Below are 25,784 nucleotides of genomic sequence, written 5' to 3' on the forward strand. Positions count from 1 at the left end.
GGGCTGTGGAGCCCTCCACGCATAAGTCAGGAGCACACCCAAGACAGGTCACCAGTCCATCACAGGGCCACGCTTCATCAAAGGAGCAAAGGCTATCACCAGTTAACCTGGCATACGTGTTTGTGGGTTGCAGGACGGAGCTGGAGCATCTAGTGAAAACCCCAACCAGCATAGGTAGATGATGGAGGGAGCAGAAAAGCACCAGGAACCATCGAGCTGTGAGGCAACAGTGCTGGAAGGAATGGAGGAATGATTGCACTGGGTGACGATAATGGAGGCTACGACTGTACGGCGCAATTTGCTTGTCGAGAGATGATGCATTGCCACCGTGCCGTACACTTAGTAACGGAGCTGATAAACTAAATTGTATTAGAGCTGAAGAATAGGAGGCCAACGTACGCTCTCCAAGCTGAACATGGAGCCTGGGCACCGGTTGGTATGTGAGGGTGTGTGTTTCCAGCGATGCCAGGGGCCACATTGGGCAGGTTCCTGCCAGGAAAGGGCAGAGAAATGCCAGAGGAAGTGGGGAGTGGAGGCTTCCTGTTGGTAAACATCCTCCCAGATTAAGTGAATAATCAAAGAGGCAGCGTGAGGCAGGAGGGCTTCAACTGGGAGGGTGGTGGGCTGCACAGAAACATGACGAGGGTCTTTTCAGGCCGAATCCTACAAGCAATTATCAGCTGGTCCACACTGATCTGCAATCCGACTGCAGTTACCAGACACGATCTTTAATCTAACGTTCCCTCAAGCGCTGAATTCTCAATCCTGACTTCATTTCTTCTTTCATGATGGTGCAGAAAACTCCCACCATTCCTCTCAGCATATCAAAACTACTTTTCCCTGCCTGTCTCACAGCAGAAGCGTTACAAATGCACACTGCAGCGTGAATTACTGTACTCCAACATGGTTTTATAGTTGTTTTTTTTGTGTGTTTGATTGATCAGAGGTGCTGTGCAAACACATAAAAGCGCACACATGAATCCCTGCTGCCTCGCACAAGGAGGATGTCCATCTGTTGCTCACTGCAGCCTCTCAGCAGATAAAGATGTGATTTTCTAAAAAAGGACATGACGAGGTGAGATGATGAGCGCACGATGAACATAGTGGGATACTCAGAGAGGATGCAGAAGGAATCAGGAGAGCTGAGGGGGAAGCGAGAGATGAGAGAGAGCTGGGAAGAGTGGGAGTAAAGAGGAGAGAGCAGGACTTGGCAAGGTTTGAAGCGCTGGTTGTCTGTGTAGAGATGTTTTGTTTTGTTTTTTCCTTCTCCAGAGAGACAATGACTGACCTCAGCATGGGTGTGTTTGGTCCAGATATGCTCATCTTTTTTTTTCTTTTCTCTTTTTTCCAATTTAAAGAGTTATGACCATAGATGCCCACAGCATCATGTTACAACTCATTTTATAGCTGCAAAGAGAATGACACCATAAAGACACAAAAAAATAAAAGATGACCAACCACATCCAGTATTTTGAGAGCGGACACCATTTTTTTCCATTTGCCAATATGAAAAAAATGTCTTTGATATGTTTGAAATGACAACTTTACAATTCCTCTCCCTGACAGACGTAAAAGCTCTTGTTGTGAGTGATAAGAGAAATCACTTGAAACTATTTTCCACCCGGTCAGAAGAGCAGATTATGGGGACATTTGTCTGCTTAATTAATTATTAATTAAACAAGTGTGATGTTTTCACGAGGAACCCGTGGGTAAACCGCTTAAATGCAGGCGTTACATCACGATTAGACTAGACAGCAGTGGCATTATTAACACCATAGCATTACCAAGAAAGCACAGGTCAATGATGATATTACAAATAATTCTTTTTTTTTTTAAAGTGGACAGAGAAAAAACACAAACGCAGGTAAATCATCTCATGCATCTATTTGTGCGTTTTCTTCAAATAAACCTCTGAAGGAAACGTGACTCCTGGAGGATATGTAGAAAAACAACCTGTTAATCCAAAGAAGTGAAGCAGCCCTGCTGCTCTCGCAGAGCATCTCGTGCGTAAACACAAAAAACACCCAGGAAATTGTATTTTTCTCAGCTTTCTATCGCATGTGAGCTCCCTGGCGTGGTCTTACCTGCGTGTGTGGATGATGGTCGAACATGTCCATTTGGATCTCCTGGGTTGAGGTCGAAGGCGTCCTGGACATACTACTTTTCTGTACCATTTGATTTCACTTTAAGGGAAAAAAGACTATGTCGGTGTTTTCTGTTATTTTGTCGATAGTCTCATCTTTTTCTGCCGCGCAAGAGAGGGTGAAGCCGCTGTTTGTGAACTGCCTAGTAAAATAATGGGAACAGCTGCCTCCCTCCCGTCTGACGCGCTACACACTGGCGCACCGAGCCGTCAAGCCTGCGCCGTGACGCACGCAGGCTTCCGCTCATCACTCCAACCTCAACAATAAGGACAGTGCTTTTTTTTCTATAAAGGACGTTTTCAAATACATGCATTGAAAAAAAGGAATTATATGCATGTCAGCTGCTCTGATTTATTCACATCGATTCTTTTTTGTTTTGATATTTTTATTAGGGGGTAAGGCACAGTTGAACAGGAATAAACAAAAAAAGATATACAGTGTACCTACTTGTTTTTTTTTTTGATTAAGAACAGAACAAAAAATCCACACAAAATAATGACAAATACATGAAAATTATTATATTCTTATATATAAGTAATATTTAAGTATTAAAGCTAAACAGTATGAATTAAAAAATAGATGAATAAAAAGGGGGAGAAAAAAAGAAAACAAAAAAAAACCCAAAGCAAAAAAACAAAACAAAAAACAAACCCCAAAAACAAAAGAAAAGTAAATAAAAAGATAAATAAAAAGGAGGAAGAAAGAGAGGAATGAGAGAAGAGAGGGAGGGGGGGGGATCCGTCAATCATGAGGCAGGGACTGGAGAGAGTGGAAGAATGTAAGAAAGGGAAGCCACTTATTATAAAATTTGTTGCAACTACCCTTCAGTATTCACATCGATTCTGCAGCAGGATTATGACTCCAAATGTCCAACCAGAACCGCCCAAACCAACTCTGCAATAGATGATATGGCACTGCACTAAGTCTGATCTCAACATATCAGAGTCGGATGACATTATGAGCACACCTGTCAAGTTTTTGATTTAAAAATAAGGGACATTTTCCACCACCCGCTGTCCCACCAGCCCAACCGAGGTCCAGCATTTTACATTTTAAGACAGGTTTACAGGAAATCTGAAATAACTACCTGTCAACCGCTTACAAAATACTATTATGTGCTCAGAATCTGATAGGCCAACCTCATGAGACACTAAATATATTCATTCATTCATTCATTTATTCATTCACTGACTCTTCATAACTGATTTATTCACAGAGAATTGAGTGAGGTTCAGATTAACTTTGCAGTGTTTAAGCTTGCAGTGGAACTTGGTGTAGGGCAGATCCCCATGCAGTGCTTTGGTGTGTGGTTTTGCCTTGTGGCTTCTCCCCTTGTCTTAACTAATTGGAGAAGGTGGGATGTGCACACTTAAACCAACAATCCGACCTGGACTGTTTCCCCCGGACTAGAGGAACTAATACTGGCTGTCTGACGTGAGTTTTGATGGTAAAGTGTTGCTTTTTTTTCTCTTGTAATAACCTGTGCCTTCTTTTCACGTTATTTTATTGCAGTATATTGAGTCGAGGGGAGGCGTCTGCTGGAGCCTGTGTGATCTGAGCTGTCAACAGGTCAAAGTTGGGGTTTACCACCCCACTCCAAGTCCACAGCCCATCACTGATCCACACCGAGACAAACAAGACAAACGGCGACATACGACACAAAGACAGACAAAGATAAAAGAACTGTCTGAAGCACCAACCTACTGAAAGCTGTAAAGGAAACATTATTACTTATTTGCCATGACTTTGAGATGCTACTCTTTCCTTTCAGTACCTAAGTTATATATCTTACATAAACATCAGTGAAAACCATATTTGGGATTTTAGCCCCTAAATGACCCGTAGTATTTAATATATTTATGAGGACAAAAATAAGGCCACATCAAAGTGTAGGATATTTGTCATGGTTTCTGTTTTACATTTACAACTTAAATGATTAATTGGGCAAATTGTGAAAAAAGAGCCTTTTAAAACCGGGTTTACTTTACGCAGGAGGTGTGTGCTTTTATTTTGAAACTACCGGTGTGTTTTTCATGTGTTTTCTGAGTCTTGATGTGGTTTGTGCCTGTTGTGTGCGCTCCACAGACTCCAGCTGGAAGCCGAGGTCCACGCCCCAGCGAGCAGACCCCACCTTCCCTGCCTGAGTGATGAGAGAGCAGCAGGCCAGACCTCCAGCGGTGAGGGATGGAGCTCTCAGGCCCCTGCTGCCCTCACCTACTCCCAGGAACCGGAGGCCCTGCAGAGCTCAAATGGGGTTCAAATAGTGCAATATTACCTTTAGTGCCTCTGAGCAGCAGGAAAGGTTCTTGTCTGGGCCCTTAAAGATCAGAAGAGTAACATGGTGATGCTGTTTTAGGGGAAAACACCGAAGCTCCCCGGGGACCATTCCTCACAACTGACCTAATGTTGAACCCAGTGGGTGGGATTAGGACTGACTGAACACATGCAGACTGGGACCACTGGGTTATTTTTTTACAAACTGGCTAAAAATACACAATGTTTAGTTTTTCATTTAATTTTATAGCATATTTCTTTCTATGTCTTACATATACTTTTATTGCAGTATTTTGAATCAATATATACATTTTTTAACTTTCATTTTCTCATCTTTATGACTGTAATTACTGTATTTTCTGGACTATAAGCCGCTACTTTTTTCATAGGTTTTCAACCATGCAGCTTATACAAAGTTGCGGCTATTCTGTGGATTTTTCTTCCACCGCTCGGGGCGCTCTAACCGGAATTAGCATCAAAACTAAGACAAAATAAATGCAAAGAAGATTTCAAACAGATAAATAGATAAATAAATACTGGTTATCCGGTTCTGTCCCATTTTAATCAGCAAAGTTGCTGCCGTGTTAAAAGACACTGTTAAGGATCTATTTAGGTACAAACATGTACATCATTTACAGTTCAAAATCCTTCCGTACATGTAGTAAATATCTAATCTAACAACAAAAATATCTGGGGCTTGCATATCTTTTTTTTTAAATAGAGCGGATGTGGCTTGTATGCAGGTGCGGCTTATAGTCCAGAAAATACGGTACTACCTCTGTCGTTATATTGTGAGCAACAGCTAAACTACCAGGTGTGAATAACCTGCTGAACATCAGAACATCTGGGCAACACTGGATCTGCCCAGATGGACCTGGTTTCTCTGTAAACACGGTACACAATATTGTCTGAGGAAAAGTGCAGATGGAGATAGAAACAACATGCTTTACCCAGATCTGTTGGTTCAGCGTCTGTGTGCTTTAGTGAGTCGCTTTTCTTTGTTTGCTGCTGAACTGCTCAGATGATTTACACTAAACCTTCTCGTCATAGAGCAAATTAACTGAAGACAAAGTAACTGCTGTGTGCAGTAAGCGCCATATCTGTGTACTTGGGTGACAACAGCAATAAAAATGTGATTACAGCACTGAGGAAAAAAACAAAACTCCACGGGTTTGTCATTCACCTGTCATCGAAATCCCCGTTAACACATAATAATCCCCACACCCGTCACAGACTGAAGTCATTGTGACGTTTTGATCAGAGCTGACGCCGTTGGACTGAACACCCACAAGAGCAACCTCAGCTGCTGCATCTCATACTTCCGGTGAGCCAGTGGGAGGAAGCCTCTATACAAAGTTTAAAGAAAAAGAGAAGAATACAAGAAAAAAGCAGCAAATCACCACTGACAGTAGTCATTTGTGTCTCTGTGAGACTCCTCCACAGCAGCAGATGTGCAGCACGTTCAGGTTGCTCTCCTTTCTTTATCATCCCTCTGTTGTTGCCCAAGGTAACTGAGTGTAGTGAATGTAGAATAAAATATTTGCCATGTACATCTTTAGGTGATTGTCTTCTATTCATCTGTTTGCACTGAGTATAATTGGAGAAAATAAACGTTGCACCTTATTCCTTCACTTCCTAATGACTTTAAAGTCGTTTATTTCAAACTGCGGTTGTTTTCTATCCTTTTTAGTATGTAGTATGTGATTATTGATGTCTATTTCAGGAAATAAAAATAACACCATAATAATAACAGTTCAGTCCTCTCATCATCGACGTGTTGATGAATCCAACCTTAAAACGCTCAAATGGTACCATAGAGTCAGATATATATTTTTATTTTCATTTTTTTAAATCTTGAGTGGCCTCACTGCCGTTTTAAAGACATCAGACTCACTGCTGCATTCTACAGTGTTGATCCCATTGAACTTAGTAAAGAAAAAATATAGAAATTGTATGCCTTTTTTAAATTCCCAGACAGTCGGTTACTTTCATCTCGAAGAAAAGAGGAGGACTTTTTACTCCACCGCTGCCGTGGAGATGATGTGGTTGGTTTAGTTTGTTTTTATGTCTGTTTAAAACAAACATGTCAACTGGAAGATTCAAGAAGGTGTGGATAAATATGCGTGAAAATAGTTCCATGGGTTCCTCGTGATCCAACTTAGACGTTATTCCTGATCCAGGATCTGGGTCTAGTTGTTTCCATCCATCCTTGTTTGGCTGCTCAGGTTTAATCCCGATTTTATTGCATCAAGATATATTGATATATTGCAAAAGTTTACAGAGAATACATGTGTGGCAATCATGGCAATTTTGAGAAGTTTAAAGTGTTTAAAAGGAAAGCTGCTCCTGTGGATTCAACCTGAAAGGTAGTTTGTATTTGTTTGTCTCAGGAAAAACTTGACTGTTTCTGCTGTATTGTATATTTTTATTAGGCAGGCCATAAAACTATTGACAGATGACATAAATAATATGAAATATTTACTGAGCCGTTGAAAGGGCATGACCAAAATAGAACATTTCTTCTATGAAAACAGTAGGTCAGGATACAGTTCAGCTTGTTTGAAGCATCCACATCACTACTCTCCTGCTGGATGAGACATCGCTGTTGAACACTTTTCCAAATGATGATGATTTCATTCGGTACTGTGAATACCTGAGGCAATGAAGTCACACAAGTGGTCCTCATGCACCCACACTGTGAGTATGCAGCATCACCATGGTGATGGTCTTGCTGCTCTACAGGATTGAGGATGCAACAACAGCAACCTTAATGAACAGTCGGTCAAATGGTAACCTACCAGTAGACTATTTTTACAAGAGTCTTCACAAGTGCCCACCCACTGTGCCAAAAGTACTGTTTCCACTTTTTCATTTCAACGTTGACCACTTAGAGATGTTAAAGGGAATTGTTCATATGAAAAAGTTTAAGTGGAGTGCAAATTTTAGACACAGTCCTTGAAATTGCTGTTTTACTTAGTGATCTTTTTTTTTTTAATGTAACTGTGTTTTTTAAACCTTTAAAATAGTGAATTTTATGGTGCACCGCTTTAGGTTTAGAGTGTGTGAAGATACTTGGGTTTTGAGCAATATTTTGGGAATTCAGATTGTTATTCTATCGTGTATCTTATTTCCTATAAAATAAAACAACATAATGAGAGTAGACTAGACGCAATGTATATACGGTGTACAGACCAGAAGTTTGGACACACCTTCTCATTCAAACAAATGGGGAAGTGTGTCTAAAGTTTTGGTCTGTACTGTACGTGTGATGTAAAAAAAAATAAATAAATAAAAAAAATAAAATGGTAGAAGATGTGGTAAATCGCTTCTTAAAAACTCATGGAGCGCATGATGCAGAATCTTGTTCACACAACCTAAACTGAAGCAAACACACAAATTAATGCATAATAATTCCCATCTACTGTTAGTAGTAAAGATTTTATTATTCACTTATGCAAAATTAATTATTCTATTCATTTTAATCTTATTTTCTTCTTATTTTATCTTATTTCTTATCTTATTTTAAAAGTGTGGCTCGTTTTCTCTTTTTTTGTTGTTTGTTGTTTTGGTTGTTTTTTTTGTTTTTTTTCTAGCACTCCCCTTCCCATCTCCCCTCAAAGTGTTTATGCTCTTTGTTCAGGCTGCATTTGTAAATAAGAATTTGTTCTTAAATTGCTTTCCTGGGTAAATAAAGGTTGAATAATAAATAAATAAATAAATAAATACAAATTTCAAGAAATGCTGTACTGTAAGTCCAAGACTTATGTAAAAATACATAATGTAAAAACAGGCAGAATAAAACATGTTTACTTCTGATCCACTCAATATTAAAACTAAGATAAAGAAAAAAGTAATCATCTTTGTACAAATACAATAAAACCCCATCTAAACGTTGTTTAACGCGAGTTTACAGTTTCTAGTTCCAATACTGCCCCCGTGTGTTTGAAAAGCAGAACTACAAGCTCTTGCTACTTAACCCATAATGCATTGTGAAGCCGTTGGGTAGTACCATTATTTTGCCAAGGGGCGTCAATATAAAAAAAGATCCCACAATTACCGATACATTTTCTTTGATACATTTTCACCAGTTTTATGTTTGAATACGCATGTATATTATCACTGAAATGTAGTAGTAAGTATGACATTTTCCCGGGGACACAACCTAATGGTTACTTGTTCACAGATGGATTCTCCCCTGAAGTGGTATCTTCCACTCTGCCTGTGCAGCCTTCCTTTTCCTGTTGAAGTAGCAGCCATGAGGTAGGATTGCTCTCGACGGCACATTAAAAGTCACAATTAACGCTCTTTAAACGTCCAATCGACCACCTTATCCCACATAATGTGAAATCCGAGTTATTTTCCTATACATATTTACATGTTTCCAGCTATTAAAGGTTAAAATACCTCACATTTAGGTGGGTTTGAGGGACACGGTGTAGCCCACGTTGAGCCCATCATGGCAGCCGCCCGGCAGCAGTTCGCGCTGCGGCCAATAGGCTCAAATAATAGTTTGTGACTGTATTGTGTGCATTTGTAACTGTAGATCTGATTCGGGGTGATTTTTTTTTTGCAGCATGCTCAGGCTCCAGAAGAGGCTGGCCTCCAGCGTCCTGCGCTGTGGCAAGAAGAAGGTCTGGCTGGATCCAAACGAGACCAACGAGATCGCCAACGCCAACTCCCGTAAGTTTCTCTGAATATTAGTTTTAAAGCTTTATCTGTGGCGCTTTTTCAAACTGTCTGTCTAGACCAGTGGTTCCCAACCTTTTTTTCTTGGAGCCCCCCCTACTTGCTAGCACCAAAATAGTCTTTAATTGAAAAAATGAACATTAATTATGTTTTTTGATACATTTCTCTTTGGTTTACTCTATATACATATGACTTTGTTTTTCTCCAATGTCACCAATGTATAAAATACGCACAAAAAGACATAAAAATATTTCTGAAAAATGTCTCTTTTAATATGAGACCAATTTTTTTTAACATTTTTCTTTAACAACCTGTCGGAGTAAATTAAATGTTGAGTAATTATATAATAATAAGGAATGAAATAATTTCCTGTTTGTCACCAGTGTATAAAAAAACACAAATATTCAAGACATTCATAAGTTATTCGTAACAATGTCTTATGAATGACTCATTTGCAAATATAATTTTTACAACTGCATAATTTCAAAGCAGATAAAGTTTTGCGTCCCCCCCATGGGGGACACTGGTCTAGACTAAAGGCGTCAGCATAAATCCTAAAAGTTTGACACACTCGTTCATCCAGTGACGGATTCACTCTATTGAGTGTAAAGTCATCATGGCTTAACAATTACTATGATCATCACTAATGAGAACATGCAGTTGTTCTGGTTATTTATTTCGAGCAATACAACCAGTACTCGAATTGTAAAAAAGAATCAGGGGGGGTGGTGGATTTTACCATATGGGGACAGATAATTTGTGCTGATTACAAATAATATAATATATTACAAATAATAGCATTGACCAAAACACCTGCAGAAATACTGCAGGAATGACATAGCAGCAGTTAAATGCAGCCTTCTGTAAGCTTTAAATATCCACTGGGCTTACATCAAATACATCAAAACACAACAATAAAAAACAGTTTTCTGAACTTATCAATATGACTCTGTCCTTCACAGGATAACGAAAATGGATCACTGCAAAAACTCAAAATAAGAATATTTGTCCTTTCTAGTTAAAATGTCTCATTTTAGTAAAAGAAAATCTCATTACACTTAAAACAAGACTCATCACTGGAAAAAAACAACAGTTTTCCCCTGTTTCAAGTAGATTTTCACTTGAAATAAGTAAAAAAAAAATCTGCCAGTGGAACAAGATTTTTTTGCTTGTAATGAGAAGATAAATGTTGTCCCACTGGCAGATTTTCCTACTTATTTCAAGTGAAAATTTACTTGTAACAGGTGAAAATTGTCAAATTAATTTTTCTGGTGATGACTCTAAATGTTGAAATAGCAGTAAAACCACATTCATTGATGAAATGGCATAAGGGATGGAAAGGGGGGATGGCAGTTTTACAGGGGGGGTGATTTTGACTGTTTTTATTTCAGGGGGGATGCCATCCCCCCTCAACTCGAGTACTGAATACAACATAACATAAGTGACCTGCGTGCAACAGAAAATTAAACGTATACCTTTTAACAGTAGCAGGTTCAAAATACAAAGTAATTAACACTCGAAAGGGAGTGGGAATAAGAAAATTTATTTAATCCCACCCCTGTTTCTGACCAAGAACTTGACAGATTTTTTTTTTTAAGGCTTCCTCCTGTCTCAACATTTAAACCAAAACAATGAACAAAAGACCTATATCAAATTATAATAAAAATTATTCTACAGTTCACCTCACCTACATTTGTGGCCATGAAATGCAGATGCATTTAATGGCCACAATGCGTGCAAATCCAGGAACAATGTATATTGTCACCACGGGTGACAGTTAACCGTTAACTTATATTTATAATGCATTTATAATACGTACGTCAGTGATGGTCATAACAGTACCAGAAGGTAATAGACAATACATACTTACTTAATGAGGAACAACAGGTTGTTCTTAAAATACATTTTGTCAATGATTCAACCCGTGACATACAAGTTATGATCAAATTATCTTTTAAATAATGGGAATTTTTTTGGACACTTTCTGTCCTCAGTTACCCATATGGTAGTTTTTGTTTTCTAATCTAAAAAAAAAAAACCCCAAAATGAATGAATTTAAATCAATGAATCAGTTATTTCAAACTGCGGTTGTTTTCTATCCTTTTTAGTAAGTCTTATGTGATTATTGATGTCTATTTCAGGAAATAAAAGTTCAGTCCTCATCAAAGTCTTGATGAATCCAAACTTAAAACACTCAAATGATACCGTAGCGACATATGTTTTAATTTTCATTTTTTAAATCTTGAGTGCCCTCAATGCCGTTTTTAAATAAATCAGACTCACTCCTGCATTCTGCAGTGTTGATCCCATTGAACTTAGTCAAAAAAAATATAATCGTATGCCTTTATTAAATTCCCAGCCAGTCGGTTAATTTCCTTTCGAAAGATAAAGGACTTTTTCACTCCACCGCTGCCGTGGAGGTGATGTGGTTGGTTTAGTTGTTCTGGATGTTTGATAACATCAGGCTATCTTGGATCAAACACATCTCTAACCTTATAATACATTTTGTCAATGATTCAACCCGTGACATACAAATTATAATCAATTATCTTTTAAATAATGTGAATTTTATTGGACAATTTCTGTCCTCAAGGCCCCAAAGGGTAGGTTTTTTTTTTTTAATCTCAAAGAAAACAAAATGCACAATAAATGCATTCATAAAGTCTTGCTACTATTTTTTGGGTATATCTAAGATGGATTAAATACAACTAAAAAAAAAATCCCCAGCCCCATAACAGTATTATGTTTTGTGTCATTAAGAAAGTGACATAAATATAATAAAATAAAATTTAAAAGGTTGCCAAAAAAAGTTTTTTTGTGGGTTTGATTAGGACTGTAGGTGAATGAAAGATTAGATTTTTTTTAATTTTATTTAAGTGGGGAAAAATAGTGATCTATTTGTTTAGCAGTTTTTGGGAAGACATTTTTGTCCCATTTGGATCTGAACAGGTAGTAAATTTAAGTGAAATATAATTATAACACAAAATAAAGCCATGCGATCTTCAGACCAAATCAGACTCAGGCAAACGTCAGTAAATAGTGCAGTCTCCCCCACAACCCAGCACAGATTTAAGCTTTTTTAAAGGACATTGTTTTGTATAAATCTTTGTTTCTGTATTGTCTTATTGTACCGCAAAATAGATAGATGCAAATAGATGCATGGTCATTAAAACTTTGATAAAACAAATAAACTAGGAGCCTGAGACTTTTGCACAGTAGTCTATATGAATTACTTGTGTTAACGGTACAGTGAATTAATGAACCGTTGACTGAAAGGAAGTGTGGTGTGAAGAGCAAGGCAAATGTCTATCACTTGATAACACAAAACTAATGTTTGCCAGTATTGACATTTATTTGTGTGGGCCATCAAGATTTAGAAATGAATTTGTTTGGCAATAAATTTCACTTTTTATTTTATCCATCCAAGAGTAAAAAGGAGAAAACTGCTTTAATTATTAAATTGTGACCGGCTTTTATTTTGAAAGTTTAGTTGCTGCTAAGCAGATACCTGTGGATTGGTCTGGTTGTTTGGCTCCATGGTTTTAGACAGGAGTCTCTAAGGTGCATCTACATCAAAATCCTTTATCTAGTGGCCTCCCTCATTTTTGACGACTGTTAAAAAAATGTAGGGCCTCTAGGATGTTTTAAAACTTCTTTTTAGAGCCTCTGTTCAAAATTCAGTAGGTAAGATAAGAAATATTTCACAAGTGTCAATCATTGGAGGTTTTGTTTGTGGTTTTTCTTTAGTTTCTATAGTTTATAAGGCCGTGCATCTGTTCCAGTAACTTGACTGTTTCTCGTCTTCAGGCCAGCAGATCCGTAAACTGGTGAAGGATGGTCTCATCATTCGCAAGCCTGTTACGGTCCACTCCAGGGCCCGCTGCCGCAAGAACACACTTGCACGTCGCAAGGGAAGACATATGGGATACGGTAATGTTGAAACCCACGTGTTTCTTTTTCTCTTCAGTTTTTGTTTTGTTTGTTAAATATTCAAGATTATTCAAACTGGTGCATTTTCTTAAACCCCGTCTCCAGGTAAGAGGAAGGGTACAGCCAACGCCCGTATGCCAGAGAAGTTGTCTTGGATGCGCCGCATGAGGATCCTGCGTCGTCTGCTGCGTCGTTACAGGGAGTCCAAGAAGATCGACAGGCACATGTAGGTTCTTGATTTAGTCAAACGTCCTCGTACTTTCCTTACATCGTACACTCGGAGGCATATTACATATAAGAAAAGTGGTTTATTTATTTTTGTCTTGTTAAACTAACTCGTCAAACAAAACTTTGATTCTCCAGCTCTTACTTTTATCTCAGTTAAGCTCTTTTAGTATCCCACATGGGCACACGGTCAAGATTTGTCCCGTTTTGTGTATTCGGGTGGTTAATCAGTCAGTTCTGTCTGGACTCTTTCAGGTACCACAGCCTTTACCTGAGGGCCAAGGGTAATGTCTTCAAGAATAAGCGCATCCTAATGGAACACATCCACAAGCTGAAGGCAGACAAGGCCCGCAAGAAGCTCCTGTCGTAAGTTTTCAAATCAGTCTTATTTATAGTTCCACATGGCGACCATGTGTGTCGGTCAGCAGAAATGTTTTTGTCACTGAAGGCTGTTTGTTGTAAGGCAGAAGAGTGGTGGCGTGCCTTTGATGTACTGATTGAAAACGTCTTTGTCGATGACGATGAAATCCAGCATTTTTACGTCGTCTGAACACGATCTTCTGTACTTCCTTACCGCAGCGATCAAGCCGAGGCTCGCCGCTCCAAGACGAAGGAGGCCCGCAAGCGCAGAGAGGAGCGTCTCGCCGCCAAGAAGGAGGAGATCATCAAGAACTTGGCCAAAGAGGAGGAGACCAAGAAGTGATCTGCCTGTGTGTCCTGCCCGACTGTGCCACCTGTCGAGTGCTGATAATAAAAGTGTACAGAAAGACATTCAATGGTCTCCTGGACTTTTCTTCCATAATATGTTTTAATTGTCAGGGCAACAGTGAACAGCTTAAGGGATACAAGATAATAACATATAACATCAAAAACTCCTCCAGTACTGTTTTAAACGGCTTCTGAACAGTTTTTTTTTTTTTATCATAAATTAATTTGGTGTATTTATTTCAGCATCAGGTTGGTATGGAGGTTGCCAAAATTCACTGATCAAATGTATATTAAGTGAAAACCGGTGAACATGTGACACAGGGAACCCCTTTTTTCTCCACATTTCAGGGCTCGAAGAGCTGACATGAAAAATATAGATGACTAAAAAAACGGTCAAATATTAAAGTGAAGCGCTGTAATTTTTTAAGGACATTTTTCCAGGACAATGCCATTATCAAAAGAAACATGGTGATTTAATTTTTTTAATTTTAAAAAGTCACAAATAAATTGATCAGGTTCTAGAAACTCTTATTTCATCAAAGTAAAAACTTTTTTAAAAACAACACGTTTGCTCTTCTGTTGGGTGTCATCACAGCACACCACAATTCTCTTGAGTATTGATCTGATTTAAAAGTTTACGTCGGATGCCCTTCCAGACCCAACTCTTCCCACTTTTCCAGACTGGAGCTTTTGAGTGGTTTTAGTTGAAAAGGAGACACCAACTCTACTGTAGAAGCAGTTTATTGCATTGAATTATCTGTAGTTTTTCCTTGGCTATACTTATGAAGGATGGATTTTTTTGATATGCTTAAACGATGCATTTAAATTAAAGATAAACAAATTGATTTTGTAGTGTGTTTTTGGTTGGAAAAAATAAATACAAACTAGTTAAAACTGTCTTAAATCAGTTTATTTCAGTCTTTGAACATTTCTATCGCACTAAAATCACTTATTTTATTGGAAGGACATTTATCACTTCCCCTAAAACCAGCCAGCATGTTGTGCTTTTTTTTTTTCTTTGCAAATTTGTTTTCCGGCGCTTTAATGTTTCTGAAGATTTCTGATCCAGAGCCAGCAGTAATTCAATTTCCTCACTTAATGAGGAATGTCAATCTTTCTGCTAACTTTCAACCTGGACGCCTCTGCTGCCTCCAGTCACTTATAACCCTGAACACGGTACACAGAAAGGTCTTCTGTTTATTTCCAGATCTGATTAGTTAAATCTGTCAATTCTCTTTTTTACCCTTAAACAAACTATATACTTGAACGTGTATGCGTTTGGCGCCCTCTAGTGGATTTAGCTGATATGAAAACTCAACAGTGTTGTAGTCTTGTTACTGCTGAAGTTTTAGGGCCATGCAGGAGAAAACATATTTGAGAGGGGAAGATTTTTTTTAATTCTGCACTTCGAGAAAAATGTCGAATAATGTTGAAATACAATTTCAAGAATAAAGTCGAAATTTCGCCTTTTTTCTCAACATTTCAACTTTATTCATGAAATTTTCACTCTTTTCTCAACATTTCGGCTTTTTTCTTGAAATTGTACTTCAACATTGTTCTCAACATTTCAACGTTTTTTTTTAAAATTGTACTTCAACATTAATGTCGACCGACTTTTTTTCTCCACATTTCGACTTTTTTCTCGACATTTGGATTTTTTCTCGAAGTGCATAATGGAAAATAAAAATCTTCCTTCTCTAAAATATTTTTATTTTTCTTCTGCCTTGCCCTAATACTTTTCCGTTACTTTGTCTTAAAAATGGAATTATTTGAATATCCCAGATTTTGTTGAATTTAAAAAAAATTGTAATTTAAAGACCCAGAATTCTCTTTTGAATTCTCTTTTATGATTGTTTTAGTGCTGCATTGGCCAGACACGTGAAGCTAAATAACTGCTTCTTTCTGACAAATAAGTAAGATGGGTAAAACAACAATAACTTCCTATGTCCTGATAAACAGAAGTAGGGAGCAGAAGCTGCAGGAAATTATTTACTTCCTATAGAGAACGAAACCTTTATCAAACCTTTTTTTTTTTCTTGAATGTTTCACGTCCTTCATTGACTGTAATGATGAAATGACTGTATTATGTAAGTAAGACAAGACTAGTTTTAGTATGCTTATAATTTATAAGCATACTAAAACAAGACAACTAGCCTTGTTTACCTAATTCAGAGTAAACCTAACTGTAAAAAGGCTATTCTCAAATAGACATGCAATGTTCTAGATGAGAGCTGCACAGAGCTAGATAATAGCCCACATAAAAGGTTCATGCTAAACATTTTAAGGCTTAACATTCTTTAGTTAGTTGGCCCTTTATTCTGGCAATAGTCTACCTACCTGATCTTTTTGGTTCTGCTGCTGCTTCCTCCCTCTTTTCTTCATCTTTAACTTCGGAGTCGGACTCCCTTTTTCTCTTAAATATGTTGTAAATCTTTCTCTGCATTTTGATGATGATTCTGTATCATACCTGTCAAGTTTTGGATTTAAAAATAAGGGCAATTTTCCGCCGCTGTCCCACCAGTCCAACCGAGATTTACAAGAAATCTAAAATAACTACCTGTCAACCACTTACAATCTACAATTATGTGCTCATAGCCTGATAGTGACCTTTGTTGACACTGAAATGATGTGGACATTCCTATGTATTTAATTCCTATAATAGAGCCTGCTGCCTAAATGAAAACACTTTTGAATTAAAGCACACTTATTTATTTTAAACATTTTTAGTCTATATACATATTGATTGTCTTCAAGTGAAACATTTACACTTTATTGTAATTTGTCATTTTCAATCATGTGGCTCTCTGGCATTAATGACTGATAACACAGACACATGTTTCTGTGTCTCTAGCTGAAATAACTTTCAGAACTCGTAACTGTTCATTGTCCTGCTCCTCTTTAGGAACGAAACTTTGGTTTCCCATTTTTAGAGATATTTACACAAAGTCTTCACTTTTTTGGCAGAAATGTCTTCTCTCTCTTTACATCCATCCATCTCTGATTTGTTGTCCTGAGTTTGCTCCCGTTGTCTCCACTAACCTCGTGAGAACTGCCACCCCGGCTGCAGCAGGTGGCAGTTCTCGTGAGACTAGTGACAATTCAGTTTGCGGTTTAAAAATTATTATATTATAAAATGGGAAATTTACAGGAGGACAGCGGGAAAGACGATGAACTACGGAAGTTTCCTGGCCAAAACGGGAGACTTGACACGTATGTTCTATATATATATATACTGTATATATATATATATATATATATATATATATATATATATATATATATATATATATATATATGTTCACTGTATATGATGTGTGTTCTGCCGCCAGGAGGCCGTGTGGGCTGCTCGTTACATTACAGCGGTGTATATGTAACGTTACGCTGCTGTAGTTAGGGTTGCCAACCCTAAAGGCTGAATTATGGTTCTGTGTTAAATCAACGCAGAGCCTACGCCGTAGGGTACGCGGCTACGCGGGAGTCTCTCCATAGCCTACGCCGTAGCCTGACCTGCACCTCCCAAAAAATGTAACTATCCGTCTAGGCGACGCAGACCCAACGCAGACCGAGAGGGCTGTGATTGGTTTTCTTGGTAGCAACGCATTTCCGGTTCGTGAAGCAGTAGTGAACTTTCAGCGCTCTTTTCTTCGTGTGTGTGTGATTTTTTTTGTTTTTTTTTGGTTGTTTTGGTTTTTTGCACAATAGTTGTCCTTATCTCTTTGATTCACTGTGACCAGAAAAGCCGGAAGCTAAACAAAGTATCAACTAGCTCTCTGAGCGGGTATTTGCACCGCGGCGAAATGGAGTGATGGAGAAGTCCAAAGGGTTCACGACGGCGTCACGGCAACGGCATAGGCTCTGCGTTGGTTTAACACAGAACCTTAAATCAGGCTTAACCCTTATAAACTAAAGTATGTGTCCCGTATTGAGCTGAAAAGGGACGCACTTTGTCCTGTATTACTGTGAGAGTCAAAGAATAGTCATAAAATGCTGAAGGAAAATGGCATTGAGCTATTGAGTTCATAAGTAATTTCTTTCTGTTTTAGGGGAGAGTGGGGTAAGTAGTGCCATTTTTTACTTTAAGTGCAAGCAAGGGGATTACAACAAAGCCTCCAACTAAAATTGGTATATAGTTTAGGATGTTGTACATCCCTGGGAACAATGACTTTGAATCTTAAGTAAACTGTATGAGAAATATAGCTTTTGAAAAAAAAGTGGTTGGCAAAACATCTAATTTTAATCTCGCAAGCAATGATGCTATGTAAAAGCAAAACAAATTCAATAAAAAATTGCTTATTTATGGTTTATTTAACATTTTTGTCAGGGTGCGGTTGGAGTAGGATCCAGATGCAGGAGACCAGGGGCCTGTACTACGAAGCGGGATTTGGGGTTAGCGAGGTAACTTCAGGTTTAACCCTGGGTTTTCAGGACTACGACGGTGGTTCACTTCTTAGCGGGGCACATCGCCATGGTAACTTATGCTGAACAGCTAACCTGCTCCGGAGCAGGTTATGTTCGAGATACAGATCGCCGGGTATAAAAGCACCGCCCATTGACCAATCAGCTCTCTTGGAAAATGACATGCCGTTTCGAAGAGAATCCAGTGGATCTTGGTGCGCGGATCGTGAGAGGATCCCTCCGAAGAGAACGCGTATTCAGGGACCACCAAAACCCCTTTGCTTTCCCTGATGAGTACCTGTATGAACGATCCAAAAAAAAAAGGAAAAAAAGAAAAAAGAGGTGGAGGAGAAAATAAAAAATAAATCAATCAATGAATAAATAAAACAAATCATCACCCAAAATCCGATGTACAGTCAATCCAAAACTAATACCAATTAAATAAATAAATCAAGAAGAAATGAAAAAGAAGATGCATTTGTAAGGGGATAGCAAAAAAGGGATTTTCAATTTCGTCCCTCGAACATTCTGAGAAGTCACTTTAAAATACTAAATACCCCCCTCCTGAAAAAATAAAAAAATTAAATAAAATAAATAAAAAAACCCAATTCTTTGGTACAGCATCAGCACAAGTTATCGGTCAACAACAATAGTTATAGAACCAATATATACAGACTGTCTCAGAAAATTAGAATATTGTGATTTTCTGTAATGCAAACACAAAAACAAAAAAAATGTCATACATTCTGGATTCATTACAAATCAACTGAAATATTGCAAGCCTTTTATTATTTTAATATTGCTGATCATGGTTTACAGTTTAAGATTAAGATTCCCAAAATATTCAAATATATGTTTATATCCCTATGAATTTACGCATTTATACAGTCAGCGATCTTTTGCCAGCTGTCTTTCCTGCATTTTGCAGCTGCAACTGTGTTGCTTTTTGCCTGTATTATATGCCTATACTCATCATATTTCCGTAAAATTATTGTTTGCTCTTCGCTACTGAAATAAGCGGCTCTGACAGCGGACTTCTCCATGCTTGCGATTGGTCATGCGCTGAAAACACCGCCCCTTTTATGTGCACGCGCTCATATCCAGATTGGAGAAACCTGGGTTGATATACCGAGTTGATAACCGCCGTCGTGTGACCGCTTAGCGTGATTGCAATTGTCCCGCTTAGTGAATCTGGATAAGGAAAAGATATCCTGGATATGTTGAACTTGCTTCGTAGTACAGGCCCCAGGAGGCAGGAGTTCCATAAATAGTGATTTATTGTACTTAAAGAAAAGCGCTGCTTAGCAGGATTGCAAAACACAAGAGCCTAAACTTAAGCCAAAAAACCAAAACATGACATGACACATGGAGGTAGAAACAGTGCGTACCAGCAGGGAGCGAGGGAAAGACAAGACCAGACACACACAGGGGTTAACGAGACACGGTGCAGACAATCAAGGCAGATGGGAACAAGGGAAGTCTAGACATAACTCAAACACGTGTTTCGAAATAGAACAGGAACTTACAAAACCGTGACAATTTTCACAACATCAAATGCCAGTTTGCAAGGCCTATTAACATACAGTATGAACAAGTAGCCTACTCCTACTATTCAGAGATTTGGCCTACTGAACATCACACTTGGTGATACTGCAGGGGAATATGAACATGTGCTCCCTTCTTGCTGTACCACCAAGTTTTTGTGGTGGGGGTAGTTTTCTTAACACAACATCACCTCTAGGGAAAGCTCCCTCATCATTCTCTCTAAATGTGAAGACGGGCTTTCCATCAGCAGAACTCTTAGACTTTGCTTCAGAAACTTTGCACTGATGTCATCACCTTCAACTGTCTCCACCAATCCAATGTTATAGGATTTGGATTTTTTACCACCAAACTTCACAATGACAAAGTCACCAGCAGACAGATCCTTGTCACCACCACCATCATCATCATCATCATCATCATCATCATCATCATCATCATCATCATCATCATCATCATCATCATCATCATCATCATCATCACCACTCTGGACATCTGAGCTCTCATAATCAGTGCCATCGCTCAGTGGTATCGGAAATTTATTCTTTGAGCTACAGGAGAGCTCTTTCTCCTTGGGTTTGCTTTTTTTCAAGCAAGTGTATCACAACTTAACCCAGGCCCTTTGGTACAAAATACCCCAAACCCACCATTTGGAAGAAAATGCATCCCCTAGCTGTTTTAAGTTACTATCATGCTAACTGTATAGATTCATGGTGTAGCTTACTAAAGCACTAAAACAACAGTTTTTTTTAAGTTGTCTATAATTGTTCAAACACTGCAATCAAAAAACCTCGTTTGTAGAAATTTTACTTTGGAGGGCATACAATTGTTTTTTGAACTTAAATGTGCTTACCTCTCAAGCCATGTGTCTCCCTTCTTTGCAGGATGATTGAAATGGATGCCTCTCCAAAAAGATGTGATCACATGACCAATTTCTTCCATGGTTTTCTAGATAACAGCGGTGGAACAACTTGCCCCTTGGCACTAATTACCCCACACCCCCTACTCAGCAGGGCATGGAACATTTTAAAGGACAACACCCACCCCAGTTTCCACTTCTTCGACCTGTTGCCCTCTGGCAGGCGCTTCAGGTCCATACGAACCCCAACAAACCGACTCAGGGAAGGATTCTTCTCCAAAGCTGTGAACTTTGTAAACCAATAAGCTACCTCATATTGTGCAATATTCTTCATCCATTATGTGCAATATTCTTCATCCATTATGTGCAATATTCTTTTCTCATTTATGTGCATTATTATTCTCTCATTCACTCATTTTCATAGTGTATATATATTTATGTTTCCTGTTCCTCATTTTGTTGTTTACACTTTTACGGAGCTGCTACCTAATCTCATTGTACCAGTATAATGATAATAAAGGCTTTCTATTCTATTCTATTCTATTCTATTCTATTCTATTCTATTCTATTCTATTTTATTCTATTCTACTACAACTGTAGCCTACAGTCATGGCCTTTGAGGCACAAATATGTTTACAAGTTTTCTACAGACTTTTTGTTTGCACTTTTGTTATTGCACAAAAAATCTGCACTATTACAGAATGGATGTTCTGCTTTCTTTCTATTGTTTTATATTAATTTATACAATTTTAAGTTAAGCAGGAGAGGTTTCTGTTTAAGAAAGATACTTATTTTATTCCGTTTATTTTGTTATTTTGTATTAAAGTGAATTGCTGGATAATAATTTGTTTTCCATGTGTTCATGACATTCAAAAATATGCATATAATTCAATTCAGGTTTGAGTCAAATAGTTAAAAAATTGTTTCACTCACAAAAAAAGGGGCTAAAAGTTGGCAACCCTAGAAACAAACTGTAGTTTGCTCATCTGAGGGACAAGCTGGCAGCGTTAGATAAAGGGAAACATTTGTCTTCTAGTTAACATTTGATTAGTTTCTGCTCACGTTGTGAGCATCAGTAAACTGGGATTAACACAGGTGGATCATCTGTCCTCTCCACTCTTTTCTCTCGTCCCACTCTGCTCAAAACGCGTTCCTGTCCTGTTCCTGGGTCTATATTTCTTTCCGGATCCGGCTTACTGTCACCCCTGCCCCTAGCCCTAACCCTTGATTTGGAAAAGAGAGTCTCATTTCCATCACAGCCAATTCTAGGAAATATAAATTATGCAAGTGCAACGCTGAAGGTGTCGTTTGCATGTCCTGTATCCTGTAGTCTGTAGGCTGCAGGTTTTTGCATAGTGCATGTGATTGTAAATCCAGCCAGTATGTTTTATCTTGGTGGTAAATATTCCCTAAGATGTGCAGGGTGGCAATAGTTCATGAATTCACGAGGGTACCAGGCCTCATAGTAAGCAGCTGTGGAATGCACTGGGATCAGCTGTTGCTCAGCCACATGATCGCTTTGCTGCCCTCCTTTAGGCCGTCCCTTCCTTCACACCTCCCCGTGGAGCCGTTTTCCTGCTGCAGTTCACCTAGACGGAGAAGGAAGCTGACAATTTAAGGGCCCGCAGCTGGAGAAAAAAGACCAACTTGTAACATAGATTGATCCAGAAGCTGCCAGGGCTCATAATTAGTACCACTGGAAATCCCATCTGATGGGGTAATGGTGAGGTAATGGCAGGGTGGTGAGAGAAACAATCACACATAACTTTGAATGGGCCCCACCTATTGAGTTCAAAGCTCACTCTGGAAAAAAAACAACTAAAAATTAAATAAGTAACCATCTGAATCCCAAGGTGACTCTTTCACATAAATGTACACATTTCAGGAAATTTCAGAAAACTTCAGAAAAAGTTTCTTTTCTTTTCTTTGGAGGTCTGATGAGCTACGCAGATATTTATCAGAGAAAAACAGCCATTAAGCCATTCTTGGAATACCTTGTGGTGTACAAACGCTCATGCTGGGAACCACTGTGGATTTATCACCATTCTGGAAGAGTCTAGGAATTTATTTGTGAGTATGTGAGACACTTTCAAACCAAGGAGGTGCTTTGCTGTTATGACTCTGGGGGTTTTCTCTCAATCACCCCATGTGTTTTAAACGTTGCATTGATGCTGGTGGCCATTTCAGAGTATATGAACTGCACTCTGCGGGTTTCAGTGCTCTGGCGGGCAGAGTTATTGCGTAAAGAGCTTATTTGGCAAAGGACAGCAAAGTCCTTACTTTTATCGAAGGCACACGCTTGACCAGAAGCCTGATATTAAACTTACCGTATGCTTGGCATTAAAACAATGTTGTGCTCAAGGTGACACCGTCCGTCCGTCCGTCCATCCATCCATCCATCCATCCATCCATCCATCCATCCATCCATCCATCCATCCATCCATCCATCCATCCATCCATCCATCCATCCATCCATCCATCCATCCAGGGCCGCCGCAAGGGGTGTGCGAACCGTGTGACCGCACAGGGCCTCGCGCTATGGGCCGTTTTTTTTTCTTTTTTCTTTTTCTTTTTTTTCAATTTTTTTTTCGTTTTTTCCCTTATAAATATCAACAGTCACGTTCCATTACAGACCTAAATGTGTACTAGTCTGTGCATATCAATAAATATATGTGCAATGATGCGCGTGTCTGTTGTTCAATACAACTGATCAGACCAAGCGCAGACACAAGCTGCTCTGATCCAGACGGGTGGAGTTGGAACAAACTGTCACACAATGTCGAGAGAACGAGACAGATTCAGGAAATTTCCATCAGGGGATGAAAAAAGAAAAAAACTAAAGAAAATGGAAGAGTTTAATGCCTCTCTGAAAGGCTGGTTAGATAAATTTGTTACAAAAATCACCGATCCGACCAGGTCTCAAGCAGCCGTGAGGCCCCGCGTCGAGGCAGTCGAGATGATGATGAGGCAGGGGAAGGTATCCAGTATTTTGCTAATCGGAGAGTTAAAATTGCGCATATAAACACCCAATCCGACCCGAAAAACCCAAAACTTTTGCGCGCGTCAGCCCCCCCCGGCCATTTCGCACAGGGCCTCGCAAATCTCCCAGTCGGCTCTGCATCCATCCATATATGCAAAGCCTTCTCTGAAGGAGATATTGTCTGGATGATGTTGCTCTAAAACCTCTGTGTACATGTCAGCATTGATTGTGCTTTTGCAGATGTGTAAGTTGCCTACATCATGGCACTAATGCAACCACACACCACCAGAGACGCAGGCTTTTGAACTAAGGCCTGATATCAAGCTGGAAGGTCCCTCTCTTCTGAATCTGCAGGACATGGCGTCCATGGTTTCCAAAAGGAATTTCAAATATCGAGTCGTCTGACCGTTGAACAGTTCACTATTTTGCCTCAAAGTATTTTAAATGAGCTTTGGTCTAGAGAAGTCGGCAGTGTTTCTGGATCATATTCACATGCCTTGTTCTTTTCATGTCAGAGCCATAAGCTGCATTTGTGGATCGCTCTGCGAGCTGTGTTCACAGACAGTGATCTCTGGGTGTGTTCCCAAGTTCATGTAATGATTTCCAGAAGAGAATCATGTCTGTTTTTAATGTAGTGCCGCCTGAGGGTCTGCAGATCACAAGCATCTAGTTTTGAAACATCCAATTGGGGAAAATTTTCCTGAAATGTTTCCACAATTTTTGTTTTGACGCAGTTTGTTGATTGGTGAATCTCTGCCCATCCTCACATCTGAGAAGCTTTGCTTCTCCGAAATGCTCCACACAGTCTGTGACTGACTTGTTGCTAGTTACTCTAATTAGTTGTCCGTTGGTTCTCCAGTTGTTTTTGATTTGTTTCTGTTACTTTTCCAGCTGTTTACTGCCCCCGCTCCAACTTTCTTGAGATGTGTTGCTGCCATTAGATTAAAACTTACCAAATAGTTTCAATGAAGTTGACATGAATGATGTTTTTATTTCCATTTTTACACAACATCTAAACATCCCACTTCCACTGGACAAACCCTAACTTTCAACATTGCAACACACTTAACTCCCCCCTTCAAAAGCAGATGCTTCTAAATCTGCTTGCTTTAATCTTCATGCTCGCCCCCCGGAGATGCTTATTAAACCTTTCAAGTAGCCTCTTTCTACATAGAACTCCTGTTTTTGCAAAAGTCAAGTCATTTATGCAAGCCCGAACTGGTGGGAGGTGTGTCCCACAACCCCTCTACAACCCACCGGGAACCTCTGATGATAACCTCCATTGCCCGTGTGAATGCTAATGGGGAAATTGTAAACCCTGCCATAGTACCTTTTCATTTTTAACCTTTGCTGGCCTGTTGTGAAAACTAACGCATTTATACACAACCTAATGTCCTGAAAAGATGCTTTCAGTTTCACTTCAGTTTCTTTTTTACTATATTTTTAAAAAATTATTTTTCATACTTATAATTTATCTTTATCGTTTATTGTTGTCCGACTTTGAGCTGCTGCACCATGGTGCCTATTACAGTAAGATATTCTTAATTAGTAGCTAGCTAATCTCTTTGCAACTACACTGAAGAAAACGTCCCCCTCTACGTTCACCAGAGAGGTCTGAAGACTCTTCTCCTTTGAGAACCACTCATGCACTACACCATACTCTTGGGATGACTTGTTTCTCACAAATTATTTGTAATTGCTTCCACAAAAATGTAATGACATCACACACACATCTGTAAACACGGTAGGGAACCTCATTGGGCTCCGGGCCTGAAGAAACCTTTTTCAACCTGACTACTTCCTGAACTTCCTTCCAGTTAGGTGGCCAAACATCTCATGATTTGTCTATCCTAATGGTGGCACATCAAATCAAATCATATCAAATCAAACTTTATTTATATAGCACTTTTCATACAATTGTAACGCAAACTGCTTTACATAATAAAATCAACATTTAACAGAGACTCATGGTTAAAAACACACATCTTGTCATTTTCACACACATAAACATTAAAACATAATCATGAAAATCATAAATAAA

General features: G+C 38.9%; 2 protein-coding genes across 3 annotated transcripts in view; one reads left to right on the top strand and one right to left on the bottom strand.

Moving 5' to 3' along the window:
• The window catches only part of cacnb1 (calcium channel, voltage-dependent, beta 1 subunit), a 36,550-nt gene extending 34,256 nt beyond the window's left edge, over positions 1 to 2,294 (bottom strand). For both annotated transcript variants that reach the window (XM_061712634.1, XM_061712633.1), the window contains exon 1: positions 2,085 to 2,294. In XM_061712634.1, the coding sequence (XP_061568618.1) occupies positions 2,085 to 2,174 (90 nt within the window). In that variant the 5' untranslated portion in view covers positions 2,175 to 2,294. The remainder of the gene's footprint in view (positions 1 to 2,084) is intronic.
• A 6,349-nt stretch (positions 2,295 to 8,643) lies between these two features.
• rpl19 (ribosomal protein L19) lies at positions 8,644 to 14,035 on the top strand. Its single transcript, XM_061711130.1, has 6 exons — positions 8,644 to 8,678; positions 8,992 to 9,098; positions 12,912 to 13,034; positions 13,140 to 13,260; positions 13,515 to 13,625; positions 13,839 to 14,035. Exons 1-6 carry the CDS (start codon positions 8,674 to 8,676, stop codon positions 13,960 to 13,962), a joined length of 591 nt encoding a protein of 196 aa, XP_061567114.1. The 5' UTR covers positions 8,644 to 8,673; the 3' UTR covers positions 13,963 to 14,035.
• The last annotated feature ends 11,749 nt before the right edge of the window (positions 14,036 to 25,784 follow it).

Source organism: Cololabis saira, chromosome 21 (assembly GCF_033807715.1).
Source record: "Cololabis saira isolate AMF1-May2022 chromosome 21, fColSai1.1, whole genome shotgun sequence".
In the NCBI taxonomy this organism is placed as follows: Eukaryota; Metazoa; Chordata; class Actinopteri; order Beloniformes; family Belonidae; genus Cololabis; species Cololabis saira.